The following is a 15,985-nucleotide window of genomic DNA, read 5'->3' as shown; positions in this document are numbered from 1 at the left end:
AGGATTTTCCAGGATTCTCCAGGATCCTCTGGGATGCTCCAGGATTCATTGGGACCTTCTGGGCTGCTCCAGGATTTCCCTGGAATTCTCCAGGACACCCCAGGATTTCCTGGGATGATTTAGGAACCTCCAGGATTCTCTGGAATTCTCCAGGATTTCCTGGGATGATTTAGGATCCTTTAGGATCCTCTGGAATTCTCCAGAATCCCCCTGGAATTCTCCAGGACACCCCAGGATTTCCTGGGATGATTTGGGAACCTCCAGGATTCTCCGGAATTTTCCAGGATTCCCTGGGATGATTTAGGAACCTCCAGGATTCCCCTGGAATTCTCCAGGACCCTCCAGGATTCCCTGGGGTGATTTCGGATCCTTCAAGATTCCTTGGGACCCTCTGGGTTCCTCCAGGATTTAGGATCCTCCAGGATTCCCCTGGAATTCTCCAGGACACCCCAGGATTTCCTGGGATGATTTGGGAACCTCCAGGATTCCCCTGGAATTCTCCAGGACACTCCAGGATCCCTTGGGACCCTCTGGGTTCCTTCAGGATTCCCTGGAATTCTCCAGGATACTCCAGGATTCCCTGGAATTCTCCAGGACACCCCAGGATTTCCTGGGATGATTTGGGAACCTCCAGGATTCTCCGGAATTTTCCAGGATTTCCTGGGATGATTTAGGAACCTCCAGGATTCTCTGGAATTCTCCAGGACCCTCCAGGATTCCCTGGGGTGATTTTGGATCCTTCAAGATTCCTTGGAACCCTCTGGGTTCCTCCAGGATTTTGGATCCTCCAGGATTCCCCTGGAATTCTCCAGGACACCCCAAAATTTCCTGGGATAATTTCAGATCCTCCAGGATTCTCTGGAATTCTCCAGGATCCTCAAGAATTCCCCTGGAATTCTCTAGGATGTGCCAGGACGATTTAGGAACCTCCAGGATCCCCTGGAATTCTCCAGGACACCCCAAGATTTCCTGGGATGATTTAGGATCCTCCAGGATTCTCTGGAATTCTCCAGAATTCCTGGAATTCCTGGAACCCCCCGGGTTTCTGTGCCAAGCAAGACGACTCACTCGGGGCTTCCTTCCCTTTTTTTTTTTTTTTGTTTTTTTTTGGGACCCCACTTTTGTTTTTTTTTTTGGATCCTGGTCTTTTTGGGACCCCACTTTTGTTGTTTTGGGATCCCGTTTTTCTTTCAGGATCCCGTTGGTTTTTTTGGGATCCCATTTTAGTTTTATCGGGGAGCCCATTTTTGTCTTTTTTGGGATCCCATTTTTGTCTTTTTGAGATCCCACTTTTGTCTTTTTTTGGGATCCCACGTTTGTCTTTTTTGGGATCCCATTTTTGGTTTTTTGTCTTTTTTGGGATCCTGTGTTTGTCTTTTTTGGGATCCCATTTTTGTCTTTTTGGGATCCCATTTGTCCTTTATGAATCCCGTTTTTGTCATTTTGGGACCGCATTTTTGTCTTTTTTGGGATCCCGTTTGTCCTTTTGGGATCCCATTTTTGTCCTTTTGGGATCCCATTTTTGTCATTTTTGGGATCCCATTTTTGTCCTTTGGGGATCCCATTTTTGTCTTTTTTCCGGGATTCCGTCCCCGTTTCTTTTAGGACACGGCCGGGTCCTTGGGCGCGGGCGGGAGCAGCGCGGGATCCTCGGGATAATCCTCGGGATAATCCTCAGGATATTCCTCCGGGTATTCCTCGGGATATTCCTCGGGATATTCCTCGGGATACTCCTCGGGATACTCGTCCCCATCCGGGAAGCTCGGGGGGCCCTCGCCCAGCTCCAGGAAAACCGGGAGATCCCCGGAGCCGACGTCGATGGCGCTGGAATCCACCAGGAACAGCGGCTGGACCGTGCAGGGAACGAGCTGCTTCCCTGGAAAAATGGGAATTTGGGATAAATGGGAATTTGGGATAATCCACCAGGAACAGCGGCTGGACCGTGCAGGGAACGAGCTGCTTCCCTGGAAAAATGGGAATTTGGGAATTCAATTGGGATAAATGGGAATTTGGGATTGGGATAATCCACCAGGAACAGGGGCTGGACGGTGCAGGGAACGAGCTGCTTCCCTGGAAAAATGGGAATTTGGGAATGTGGGATTGGGATAATCCACCAGGAACAGCGGCTGCACGGTGCAGGGAACGAGCTGCTTCCCTGGAAAAATGGGAATTTGGGATTGGGATAATCCACCAGGAATAGGGGTTGGATGGTGCAGGGAACGAGCTGCTTCCCTGGAAAAATGGGAATTCAATTGGGAATTTGGGATAAATGGGGATTTGGGATAATCCACCAGGAACAGCGGCTGGACCGTGCAGGGAACGAGCTGCTTCCCTGGAACAATGGGAATTGATTGGGAATTTGGGGATTGGGATAATCCACCAGGAACAGGGGCTGCACCGTGCAGGGAACGAGCTGCTTCCCTGGAACAATGGGAATTTGGGATAAATGGGAATTTGGGATTGGGATAATCCACCAGGAACAGGGTTGGATGGTGCAGGGAACGAGCTGCTTCCCTGGAAAAATGGGAATTTGGGATAAATGGGAATTTGGGATAATCCACCAGGAACAGCGGCTGGACGGTGCAGGGAACGAGCTGCTTCCCTGGAAACAATGGGAATTCAATTGGGATAAATGGGAATTTGGGATAATCCACCAGGAACAGCGGCTGGACGGTGCAGGGAACGAGCTGCTTCCCTGGAAAAACGGGAATTTGGGATAATCCACCAGGAACAGCGGCTGGACCGTGCAGGGAACCAGCTGCTTCCCTGGAAAAATGGGAATTTGGGATAAATGGGAAATTGGGATAATCCACCAGGAACAGCGGCTGGACGGTGCAGGGAACGAGCTGCTTCCCTGGAAAAACGGGAATTCAATTGGGAATTTGGGATAATCCACCAGGAACAGCGGCTGGACGGTGCAGGGAACGAGCTGCTTCCCTGGAAAAATGGGAATTTGGGATAAATGGGAATTTGGGATAATCCACCAGGAACAGGGGCTGGACAGTGCAGGGAACGAGCTGCTTCCCTGGAAAAACGGGAATTTGGGATAAATGGGAATTTGGGATAATCCACCAGGAACGAGCTGCTTCCCTGGGAAATGGGAATTTGGGATAAATGGGAATTTGGGATTGGGATAATCCACCAGGAATGAGCTGCTTCCTGGAAAATGGGAATTCAATTGGGAATTTGGGATAAATGGGAATTTGGGAATGTGAGATAATCCACCAGGAACAGGAATTGGACGGTGCAGGGCACGAGCTGCTTCCCTGGGAAATGGGAATTTGGGATAAATGGGAATTTGGGAATTTGGGATAAATGGGAATTTGGGATAATCCACCAGGAACGAGCTGCTTCCCTGGAAAAATGGGAATTTGGGATAAATGGGGATTTGGGATAAATGGGAATTTGGGATAATCCACCAGGAACAGCGGCTGGACGGTGCAGGGAACGAGCTGCTTCCCTGGAAAAATGGGAATTTGGGATAAATGGGAATTTGGGATAAATGGGAATTTGGGATAATCCACCAGGAACAGGGGCTGGACCGTGCAGGGAACGAGCTGCTTCCCTGGAAAAATGGGAATTAAATTGGGAATGTGGGAATTTGGGATAAATGGGAATTTGGGATAAATGGGAATTTGGGATAATCCACCAGGAACAGGGATTGGATGGTGCAGGGAACGAGCTGCTTCCCTGGAAAAATGGGAATTCAATTGGGAATTTGGGATAATCCACCAGGAACAGCAGCTGGACGGTGCAGGGCACGAGCTGCTTCCCTGGAAAAATGGGAATTGATTTGGGAATTTGGGATAAATGGGAATTTGGGATAATCCACCAGGAACAGGGGCTGGACCGTGCAGGGAACGAGCTGCTTCCCTGGAAAAATGGGAATTTGGGAATTTGGGATAATCCACCAGGAACAGGGATTGGACCGTGCAGGGCACCAGCTGCTTCCCTGGAAAAATGGGAATTGATTTGGGAATTTGGGATAATCCACCAGGAACAGCGGCTGCACCGTGCAGGGAACGAGCTGCTTCCCTGGAAAAATGGGAATTCAATTGGGAATTTGGGATAATCCACGAGGAACAGGAGCTGGACGGTGCAGGGCACGAGCTGCTTCCCTGGAACAATGGAAATTGATTGGGAATTTGGGATAAATGGGAATTTGGGATAATCCACCAGGAACAGGGATTGGACCATGCAGGGCACCAGCTGCTTCCCTGGAAAAATGGGAATTTGGGATAAATGGGAATTTGGGATAAATGGGAATTTGGGATAATCCACCAGGAACGAGCTGCTTCCCTGGAAAATGGGAATTTGGGATAAATGGGAATTTGGGATAATCTACCAGGAACGAGCTGCTTCCCTGGGAAATGGGAATTTGGGAATTTGGGATAATCCACCAGGAACAGCGGCTGCACCATGCAGGGCACCAGCTGCTTCCCTGGAAAAATGGGAATTGATTTGGGAATTTGGGATAATCCACCAGGAACGAGCTGCTTCCCTGGAACATGGGAATTTGGGAATTTGGGATAATCCACCAGGAACAGCGGCTGGACCGTGCAAGGAACGAGCTGCTTCCCTGGAACAATGGGAATTAAATTGGGAATTTGGGATAAATGGGAATTTGGGATTGGGAATTCGAGATTGGGAGTGTGGGATTGGGAATGTGGAATTTGGATTGGGATAAATTTGGATTGGGAATTTGGGAATGTGAGAGTGGGATAATCCACTGTGCAGGGTAACAGCTGCTTCCATGGAAAATGGGAATTTGGCAAAAATGGGAATTTGGGAATGTGGGATTGGGAATTTGGGATTGGGAAATTGGGATAATCCACTGTGCAGGAACGAGCTGCTTCCCTGGAAAAATGGGAATTGAATTGGGAATTTGGGATAAATGGGAATTTGGGATTGGGATAAATGAGATTGAGATTGGGAATGGGGGTTTGGGATTGTGGAATTGGGACTGGGAATGTGGGACTGGGAATGTGGGATTGGGAATTCCAGATTGGGAGTGTGGGATTGGGAATGTGGGATTTGGATTGGGATAAATGGGATTGGGAATGGGAGATTGGATAATCCACTGTGCAGGGAACGAGCTGCTTCCATGGAACAACGGGAATCCGGGAAATTGGGATTGGGAATGTGGGATTGGGAATTTGGGATAATCCACTGTTCAGGGCAGCAGCTGCTTCCCTGGGAAATGGGAATGTGGGACTGGAAATGTGGGATTGGGATTGGGAATTTGGGATTGGGATAAATGGGACTGAGATTGGGAATGGGGGTTTGGGATTGTGGAATGTGGACTGGAAATGTGGGATTGGGAATGTGGGATTGGGATTGGGAATGTGGGTCTGAGAATGTGGGATTGGAATTGGGGATTGGGAATTTGGGATTGGGATAAATGGGACTGAGATTGGGAATGGTGGTTTGGGATTGTGGAATTGGGACTGGGAATGTGGGATCGGGATCATGCACTGTGCAGGAACGAGCCGCTTCCCTGGAACAACGGGAATCCGGGAAATTGGGATTGGGAATGTGGGATTGGGAATGTGGGATTGGGAAATTGGGATAATCCACTGTGCAGGGCAGCAGCTGCTTCCCTGGAAATGGGAATGTGGGATTGGGAATGTGGGATTGGGAATTTGGGACTGAGAATGTGGGATTAGGAATTTGGGATTGGGAATGTGTGATTGGGATAAATGGGATTGAGATTTGGAATGGTGGTTTGGGATTGTGGAATGTGGGACTGGAAATGTGGGATTGGGAATGTGGGATTGGGAATTCCACATTGGGATTGGGAATTTGGGATTGGGAATTTGGGATTGGGAATGTGGGATTGGGAATTTGGGATTGGGAATGTGGGATTGGGATTGGGAATTTGGGATTGGGATAAATGGGACTGAGATTGGGAATGGGGGTTTGGGATTGTGGAATGTGGGACTGGAAATGTGGGATTGGGAATGTGGGATTGGGAATTTGGGATTGGGAATGTGGGATTGGGACAATCCAGCAGCAGCAGCACCAGCAGGGAATGCCGGGGATGGAGAGCAGGGAATGTTTGGGATGTGCCAGCTCCGGGTTGGAATTCCAGGACAGCGTGGGCGAGCATCCCAATCTCATCCCAATCCCAATCCCATCCTAATCCCAATCCCATCCCAATCCAATTCCAATCCCATTCTAATCCCATACAATCCCAATCCCATCCCGATCCCAATCACATCCCGATCCCAATCCAATCCCAATCCAATCCCAGTTTCAACCCCAATCCCATCCCAATCCCATCCCAACCCCAATCCCAATCCCATCCCAATCCCATCCCAATCCCAATCCCAATCCCATCCCGATCCCAATCACATCCCGATCCCAATCCCAATCCTAATCCCAATCCCAGTTTCAACCCCAATCCCATCCCAATCCCATCCTAACCCTAATCCCAATCCCAATCCAATCCCATCCCAATCCCATCCTAATCCCAATCCCATCCCAATCCAATTCCAATCCCATTCTAATCCCATACAATCCCAATCCCATCCCAATCACAACCCATCCCAATCACAACCCATCCCAATCCCAATCCCATCCTAATCCTAATCCCAATCCAACCCCAATCCCAATCCCAATCCCAATCCCAATCCCATCCCAATCCTAATCCCAAAACCCACACACAATCCTAATTGCAATCCCACCCCAAATCCCCAAAATTCCCATTGGGATACCGGAGTCCCCCATTCCCAAAAATCCCAAAATTAATGGGGGATATCAGGGGCTCCCTTTCCCAAATATCCCAAAATTCCCAAAACCCCAAAAATTGCCCTGGGATACTGGAGTTGCTCATTCCCAAATATCCCAAAATTCCCCTGGGATATCAGAGTTCCCCATTCCTAAAAATTCCCCTTGTGATACCGGAGTGCGCCATTCCCAAATCCCAAAATTCCTGAAATTCCCAAAATTCCCACTGGGGTACCAGAGTCCCCCATTCCCAAATATTCCCAAAATTCCCTTGGGACACCAGAGTCCTCCATTCCCAAATATACCAAAATTACCAAATATCCCAAAAATCCCCAAATTCCCTTGGGATATCGCAGTTCCCCATTCCCAAAATATCCCAAATATCCCAAAGTTCCTGTTGGGACACCCGAGTCCCCCATTCCTAAATATCCCAAAATTCCCATGGAATCCCAGTGGCCCTCATTTCCAAAACCCCTTAGAATCTGCAAAATTCCCAAAAATCCTTTGGGATACCAGAGTTTCCCATTCTGAAAAACCCTAAATATCCCAAAATTTCCGCTGGGATAACGGAGTCCCCTATTCCCAAATATCCCAAAATTCCACAAACCCCAAAATCCCCAAAATTCCCATTGGATACCAGAGCGCCCCAAAAATCCCAAATATCCCAAAAACCCCAAAATTCCCCAAATTCCCACTGGATAGTGGAGTCCCCAATTCCCAAATCCCAAAAATCCCAAAATTCCCTTGGGATATCGCAGTCCCCCATTCCCAAAAAACCTCAAATATCCCAAAATCCCTGTTGGGATACCCGAATCCCCCATTCCCAAATATTCCCAAAACCTCCCAAATTCCTTTGGGATCCCGAAGTTTTCCATTTCTAAAAATCCCAAATATCCCCAAATTTCCATTGGGAGACTGGAGTCCCCTATTCCCAAATAAAATCCCAAAATTCTTTCGGGATACCGGAGTTTCCCATTCCTAGAAATCCCAAACTTAATGAAATTCCCAAAATTCCCATTGGGATGCCGGAATCCCCCATTCCAAAATATCCCATGGGATCCCAAAAACCCCAAAATTGCCATTGGGATTCTGGAATTCCAAATATCCCCAAAACCCCAGAATTCCCAAAATTCCCATGGGATACCGGAGTCCCCCATACCCAAATCCCAAATATCCCCAAAACCCCAGAATTCCCAAAATTCCCATGGGATACCGGAGTCCCCCATTCTCAAAAACCCCAAAATTCCCGAATTTCCTGAATTTCCCATGGGATACCGGAGTCCCCCATTCCCAAAAACCCCAAAATTCCCAAAAACTCCAAAATTCCCATGGAATACCAGAGTCCCTCATTCCCAAATGCCAAATATCCCAAAATTCCCAAACTTCCCATGGAATACCTGAGTCCCCCATTCCCAATATTCCCAAATTCCCGATGGGATACCCGAGTCCCCAATTCCCAAATGCCAAATATCCCAAAATTCCCAAAATTCCCGCATTTCCCATGGGATACCCGAGTCCCCCATTCCCAAATATCCCAAAAACCCCCAAAATTCCAAAATTTCCCCTGGGATAACTGAGTCCCCAATCCCAAAAACCCCCAAATTCCCAAAATTCCTGAATTTCCCATGGGATACCCAAGTCCCCCATTCCCAAAAACCCCAAAATTCCCAAATTTCCCACGGAATATCCGAGTCCCCCACTCCCAAAAATTCCCAAATATCCCAAAATTGCCAAATTTCCCATGGAATACCCGAGTCCCCCATTCCCAAAAACCCCCAAATTCCCAAAATTCCCATGGAATACCCGAGTCCCCCATTCCCAAAAATTCCCAAAATTCCCGAATTTCCCCTGGGATACCTGCAGTCCCCCGTTCCCAAAAACCCCAAAAATTCCCAAAATTCCCGAATTTCCCATGGAATACCGGAGTCCCCCGCGCCGGGCTCGCTCTCCGTCGGTTTCTGCTGCTCCTGGTTGGAGAGGAGATCCTGGATCTGCCGGAATTCCGGGAATTATTCCCGCCCATCCCGAGGGTTTTGGGGTTTCAAAGGGATCCCAAAATCGATCCTTTATCCCAGACTTGATCCCAATCCCAATCCCAACCCCGATCCCAATCCCCGATCCCGATCCCAATCCCAATCCCATCCTCAACCGCAATCCCAGCCCTGACCCTGATCCCAATCCCAAATCCCAATCCCAATCTGATCCCAATCCCAATCTGATCCCAATCCCAATCTGATCCCAATCCCAGCCTGATCCTAATTCCAGCCTGATCCCAATCCCAATCCCAATTTCAATCCCAATCCTCATCGTGGCACTGAACCCAGCCTTAGTCCCAATCCCAATCCCAATCCCGATTCCAATTCCAATCCCAACCCAAATCCCAGCCCTAATTCCGATCCAAATCCCTGATCCCAATCCTGATCCCAATCCCAATCCTAATCCCAATCCCAGCTCCATTCCTGATCCCGGCTCCAATCCCAATCCTGGTCGCGATTGTGGCCCCAATCCCAATCCCAATCCCAATCCCAATCCCAGGCCTCAACCTGATCCCAGCCCCAATCCCGATCCCAATCCCAATCCTAATCCCGATCCCAGCCTTAATCCCAATCCCAATCCCAGCCCTGATCCCAATCCCAACCCAGATCCCAATTCCTATCCCAGCTCCAATCCCAACTCCACTTCCAGCCCTAATCCCGATCCCAGCTCCAATCCCAATCCTATCCCTGATCCCAATCCCATCCCAATCCCAATCCCATCCCAATCCAATCCCTGATCCCAAATCCAATCCCAATCCCAGCCCTAATCCCGATCCCAATCCAATCCCAATCCCAATCCCAATCCCGATCCCAATCCCAATCCCATCCCTATCCCTGATCCCATCCCAATCCCAATCCAATCCCATTCCAAATCCAATCCTGATCCCAATCCCATCCCAATCCCATCCCAATCCCAGCCCTAATCCCGATCCAATCCCAATTCAAACTCCATTCCCAATCCCGATCCCAAACCCAATCCTGATCCGAATCCAAATCCCAATCCCAATCCCAATCCCATCCCAATCCCAATCCCATCCCAATCCCAATCCCATCCCAATCCAATCCCATCCCAATCCAATCCCAATCCCAATCCCAATCCCATCCCAATCCCAATCCCAATCCCATCCCAATCCCAATCCCATCCCAATCCCAATCCCATCCCATTCCAAATCCAATCCTGATCCCAATCCCAATCCCATCCCAATCCAATCCAATCCCATCCCAATCCAATCCCAATCCCAATCCCAATCCCATCCCAATCCCATCCCAATCCCAATCCCAATCCCAATCCCAATCCCATCCCAATCCCGGTATCTCCCCTGGCAATTCCACCCTGTGGGTGCCAAATGGGAATCCCAAGGGCTGGAAAATTCGGGATTTGCCCTTTTTTGGGGTCATTGTGGTGTCTGAGAATCCCCAAAAATTCCCAAAAAAATTCCCAAAATTCCCAAGAATTCCCAAAATTCCGGGATTTTGGGCTCACGCTGGCCAGGCTGCTGTCCAGGTCCGGCAGGGTCACGTCCGGCACCGGCACCGAGGGGCTGAAGAGCTGCCGGGAAAAACGGGAATGAGAGCGGGAATGCCGGAATTCCCGGGAAATGCCACAGAAAAATGGGAATTATTGGGAAATCCCAGCAAAAAAATGGGAATTATTGGGAAATCCCACAGAAAAATGGGAATTATCAGGAAATCCAGCAAAAAAATGGGAATTATTGGGAAATCCTGGGAAATCCCACAGAAAAATGGGAATTATCGGGAAATCCCAACAAAAAAATGGGAATTATTGGGAAATCCCAGCAAAAAAATGGGAATTATTGGGAAATCCCAAGAAATTCCAACCCCAAAAATGGGAATTATTGGGAAATTCTGGGAAATTCCACCCCAAAAATGGGAATTATTGGGAGATTCCAGGAAATTCCAACACCAAAATTGGAATTATTGGGAAATCCCACACCAAAAATGGGAATTATTGGGAATTCCCGGGAAATTCCAAACGAAAAATGGGAATTATTGGGAATTCCCAGGAAATCCCACAGCAAAAATGGGAATTATTGGGAAATTCCAGGAAATTCCAGCCCCAAAATGGGAATTATTGGGAAATCCCAGCCCAAAATGGGAATTATTGGGAAATCCCGGGAAATCCCACAGAAAAATGGGAATTATTGGGAAATCCCAGCAAAAACATGGGAATTATTGGGAAATCCTGGGAAATCCCACAGAAAAATGAGAATTATTGGGAAATTCCACAGAAAAATAGGAATTATCGGGAAATCCTGGGAAATCCACAGAAAAATGGGAATTATCGAGAAATCCCAGCAAAAAAATGGGAATTATCGGGAATTCCTGGGAAATCCCACAGAAAAATGGGAATTATCGAGAAATCCAGCAAAAAAAATGGGAATTATCGGGAAATCCCAGCAAAAAAAAAGGGAATTATTGGGAAATCCCAAGAAATTCCAACCCCAAAAATGGGAATTATTGGGAAATTCTGGGAAATTCCACCCCAAAAATGGGAATTATTGGGAGATTCCAGGAAATTCCAACACCACAATTGGAATTATTGGGAAATCCCAGCCCAAAATGGGAATTATTGGGAAATCCTGGGAAATCCCACAGAAAAATGGGAATTATTGGGAAATCCCAGCCCAAAATGGGAATTATTGGGAAATCCCAGGAAATCCCACAGAAAAATGGGAATTATTGGAAAATCCTGGGAAATTCCAGCCCAGAAATGGGAATTCCTGGGAAATCCCACACCAAAAATGAGAATTATTGGGAAATCCCAGGAAATTCCAAACTCAAAATGGGAATTCCTGGGAAATCCTGACCTGGGATTTTTTGGGAATTTTTTTGGGTTTTTTTTCCGGGAATTCTCACATCGAGCAGGGACGGATTTATCCTGGGAATGGGCTGGGAATTCCCAGTGGGTGTTGGAGATTTTTGGGATTTTGGGAGTCCTCATTTGGGATTTGTGGGAATTTTTTCCTGGAATTTTTTCTGGGAATTTTTTCTAGGCCCACTCACATCGAGCAGGGATGGATTTATCCTGGGAATGGGCCGGGAATTCCCAGTGGGTGTTGGAGATTTTTGGGATTTTTGGGATTTTGGGAGTTCCCATTTGTGATCTTTGGGAATTTTTTCCAGGAATTTTTTCTGGGAATTTTTTTGGGATTTTTTTCTGGGAATTTTTGGGAATTTCTTTGGTTTTTTTTTTCCCAGGAATTTTGGTATTTTTGGGAATTCTCACATCGAGCAGGGACGGATTTATCCTGGGAATTCCCACTGGGAATGGGTTTCTTGGGAATTCCCATTGGGCACTGGGAATTTTGGGAATTGGGGATTTTGGGAGTTCCCAGTTGGAATTTTTTGGGGGTTTTTTTCCCGGAATTTTGGTATTTTTGGGAATTCTCACATCGAGCAGGGGCGGATTTATCCTGGGAATTCCCACTGGGAATGGGCAGGGAATTCTCAGTGGGCGTTGGAGATTTTTGGGATTTTTGGGATTTTGGGAGTCCCCATTTGTGATTTTTGGGAATTTTTCCGGAGGAATTTTTTCCAGGAATTTTTTCTGGGAATTTTTTTGGGAATTTTTCCGGGAATTTTTTCCAGGAATTTTTTTTGGGTATTTTTTCCGGGAATTTTTTCTGGGAATTTTTTCCCGGGAATGTTTTGGGGTGCACTCACGTCGAGCAGGGCGCTGTCCATGCTGAAGCCGTGCGTGCTCAGCAGCGCCTGCAGATTGTCCAGGCTGGAGTCGATCGTGTCCAGGTGCTCGTTCAGCTCCGACCTGGGAACCCCGATAAACAACGGCAACAGAAACCATAAACAACGGCCCGAATGAGAAACAACAGCGGGAATGAGAAACAACAGTGGGAATGATAAACAACGGCAACAGAAACCATAAACAACGGCCCGAATGAGAAACAACAGCGGGAATGAGAAACAATGGGAATGAGAAACAACGGGAATGATAAACAACAGCGGGATTGATAAACAACAGTGGGAATGATAAACAACGGCGGGAATGAGAAACAACAGAGAGAATGAGAAACAACAGCGGGAATGAGAAATGGCAACAATGGGAATGATAAACAACAGCGGGAATGATAAACAACAGCGAGAATGAGAAACAATGGGAATGAGCAAAAACGAGAATGAGCAACAATGGGAATTATAAACAACAGCGGGAATGATAAATAACAGCGGGAATGATAAATAATGGGAATGTTAAACAACAGCACGAATGAGAAACAACAGCGGGAATGATAAACAATGGGAATTATAAACAACAGCAGGAATGATAAATAACAGCGGGAATGATAAAGAATGGAAATTATAAACAACAGCGGGGATGATAAACGACAGTGGGAATGATAACAGCGGGAAGGAACAACAATGGGAATGGTAAACAACAGCAACAGGAATGATAAACAACAGCGGGAGTGATAAACAACAGTGGGAATGATAAACAACAACAACAGGTATGAGAAATAACAGCGGGAATGATAAACAACAGGGGGAATGATAAACGGCAACAATGGAAATGAGAAACAACAGCGGGAATGAGAAATGGCAACAATGGGAATGATAAACAACAGCGGGAATGATAAACAACAGCGGGAATGATAAATAATGGGAATGATAAACAACGGGAATGATAAACAACAGCGGGAAGGACAAACGCCAACAATGGGAATGGTAAACAACAGCGGGAATGAACAACAACAGCGGGAATGAGCAACAGCGGGAATGATAAACAACAGCGGGAATGATAAATAATGGGAATGATAAACAACGGGAATGATAAACAACAGCGGGAATGATAAACAACAGTGGGAGTGATAAACAACAGCGGGAAGGAACAACAATGGGAATGGTAAACAACAGCGGGAATGATAAACAACAGCGGGAATGATAAACAACGGGAATGAGAAACAACAGCAGGAATGAGAAACAACAGCGGGAATGATAATCAATGGGAATTATAAACAACAGCGGGAATGATAAACGACAGTGGGAATGATAAACAACAGCGAGAATGATAAACAACAATGGGAATGATAAACAACAGCGGGAATGAACAACAACAGCAGGAATGATAAATAACAGAGAGAATGATAAACAACGGGAATGATAAACAACAGTAGGAATGAGAAACAACAGCAGGAATGAGAAACAATGGGAATGATAAACAACAGCGGGAATGATAAACAACAGCGGGAATGAGAAACAACAACGGGAATGATAAACAACAGCGAGAATGAGAAACAATGGGAATGATAAACAACAGCAGGAATGAGAAACAACAGCGGGAATGATAAACAATGGGAATTATAAACAACAGCAGGAATGATAAATAACAGCGGGAATGATAAAGAATGGAAATGATAAACAACAGTGAGAATGATAAACAACAATGGGAATGATAAACAACAGCGGGAATGAACAACAGCAACAGCAGGAATGATAAATAACGGGAATGAACAATGATGGGAATGACAAATAACAGCAGCAGGAATGATAAACAACAACAGCGGGAATGATAAACAACAGTGGGAATGATAAAGAATGGAAATTATAAACAACAGCGGGAATGATAAACAACAGCGGGAATGATAAACGACAACAGCAGGAATGATAAATAACGGGAATGAACAATGATGGGAATGATAAATAACAGCAGCAGGAATAAACGACAGCAACGACGGGAATGATAAACAACAACAGCGGGAACGATAAACAACAGCGGGAAGGAACAACAATGGGAATGGTAAACAACAACAATGGGAACAATAAAAAACAGCGGGAATGATAAACAACGGGAATGAGAAACAATAACGGGAATGATAAACAACAGTGGGAATGATAAACAATGGGAATGAGCAACTGCAACAATGGGAATGATAAACAACAGAGGAAATGATAAATAAGGGGAATGGGAAACAACAATGGGAATGATAAACAACAGCGGGAATGAGAAACAACAATGGGGATGATAAACAACAGCAGGAATGATAAACAACAGCGGGAACGAGCAAGAGCGGGAATGATAAACAACAGTGGGAATGATAATCAACAACAACAGGTATGAGAAATAACAGCGGGAATGATAAACAACAGTGGGAATGATAAACAACAGTGGGAATGATAATCAACAACAACAGGCATGAGAAATAACAGCGGGAGTGATAAACAACAGAGGGAATGATAAACAACAGCCGGAATGATAAACGGCAACAATTGAAATGATAAACAACAGCGGGAATGAGAAATGGCAACAACGGGAATGATAAACAACAGCAGGAATGAACAACAACGGGAGTGATAAACACAAAAAGGGAATGATAAATAATGGGGATGATAAACAACAGCAGGAATGATAAACAACAACAGAGGGAATGATAAACAACAACAGAGGGAATGATAAACAATGGCAAGAATGATAAACAACAGTGAGAATGATAACAACAGCAGGAATAATAAACAACAGCGGGAATGAAAAACAACAGAGAGAATGAGAAACAATGGGAATGATAAACAACAGCGGGAACGAGCAACAGCGGGAAGGATAAACACAACAGTGGGAATGATAATCAACAACAACAGGTATGAGAAATAACAGAGGGAATGATAAACAACAGCGGGAATGATAAACGGCAACAATGGGAATGATAAACAACAGCAGTGGGAATGATAATCAACAGCGGGAATGGTAAACAACAACGGGAATGATAAACAACAGCGGGAATGAGAAACAATGGGAATGATAAACAACAGCGGGAATGAGAAACAACAGCGGGAATGATAAACAACAGCGGGAATGAGAAACAATGGGAATGATAAACAACAGCGGGAAGGAGAAACAACAGTGGGAATGGTAAACAACAGCGGGAATGATAAACAACAGAGGAAATGATAAACAACAACAGCAATGGGAATGATAAACAACAGCGGGAATGATAAACAACAGTGGGAGTGATAAACAACAGCAGGAATGATAAACAACAGTGGGAATGATAAACAACAGCAGGAATGATAAACAACAGCGGGAGTGATAACAGAGGAAATGATAAATAACGGGAATGATAAAACAACGGCGGGAATGAGAAACAGCAACAACGGGAATGATAAACAACAATAGGAATGATAAACAACAGCGGGAATTTTGGGAATTCCTCCCCATTCCCGCTTTTCCCCAGCTGGGAATTCCAGGAATTTTG

General features: G+C 46.1%; 1 protein-coding gene across 10 annotated transcripts in view; it reads right to left on the bottom strand.

Annotated features, from left to right (window-relative positions):
* Positions 1-1,564: 1,564 nt before the first annotated feature.
* HSF1 (heat shock transcription factor 1) overlaps positions 1,565-15,985 on the bottom strand; it is a 58,699-nt gene continuing 44,278 nt past the window's right edge. For 6 of the 10 annotated variants that reach the window (XM_064737827.1, XM_064737828.1, XM_064737826.1 and 3 more), the window contains exons 9-12: positions 12,450-12,552; positions 10,249-10,314; positions 8,651-8,720; positions 1,893-2,332 (exon numbers count right to left, since the gene is read on the bottom strand). In XM_064737827.1, coding sequence (XP_064593897.1) covers positions 1,989-2,332; positions 8,651-8,720; positions 10,249-10,314; positions 12,450-12,552 — 583 coding nt within the window. In that variant the 3' untranslated portion in view covers positions 1,893-1,988. The other 4 variants (XM_064737824.1, XM_064737822.1, XM_064737825.1 and 1 more) reach the window with 4 other exon arrangements.

Source organism: Zonotrichia leucophrys, unplaced genomic scaffold (genome assembly GCF_028769735.1).
Source record: "Zonotrichia leucophrys gambelii isolate GWCS_2022_RI unplaced genomic scaffold, RI_Zleu_2.0 Scaffold_114_145095, whole genome shotgun sequence".
Lineage (NCBI taxonomy): Eukaryota > Metazoa > Chordata > Aves > Passeriformes > Passerellidae > Zonotrichia > Zonotrichia leucophrys.
Note: the sequence above shows the minus strand (reverse complement) of the source record. Positions and strands in the feature narration are given on the sequence as shown.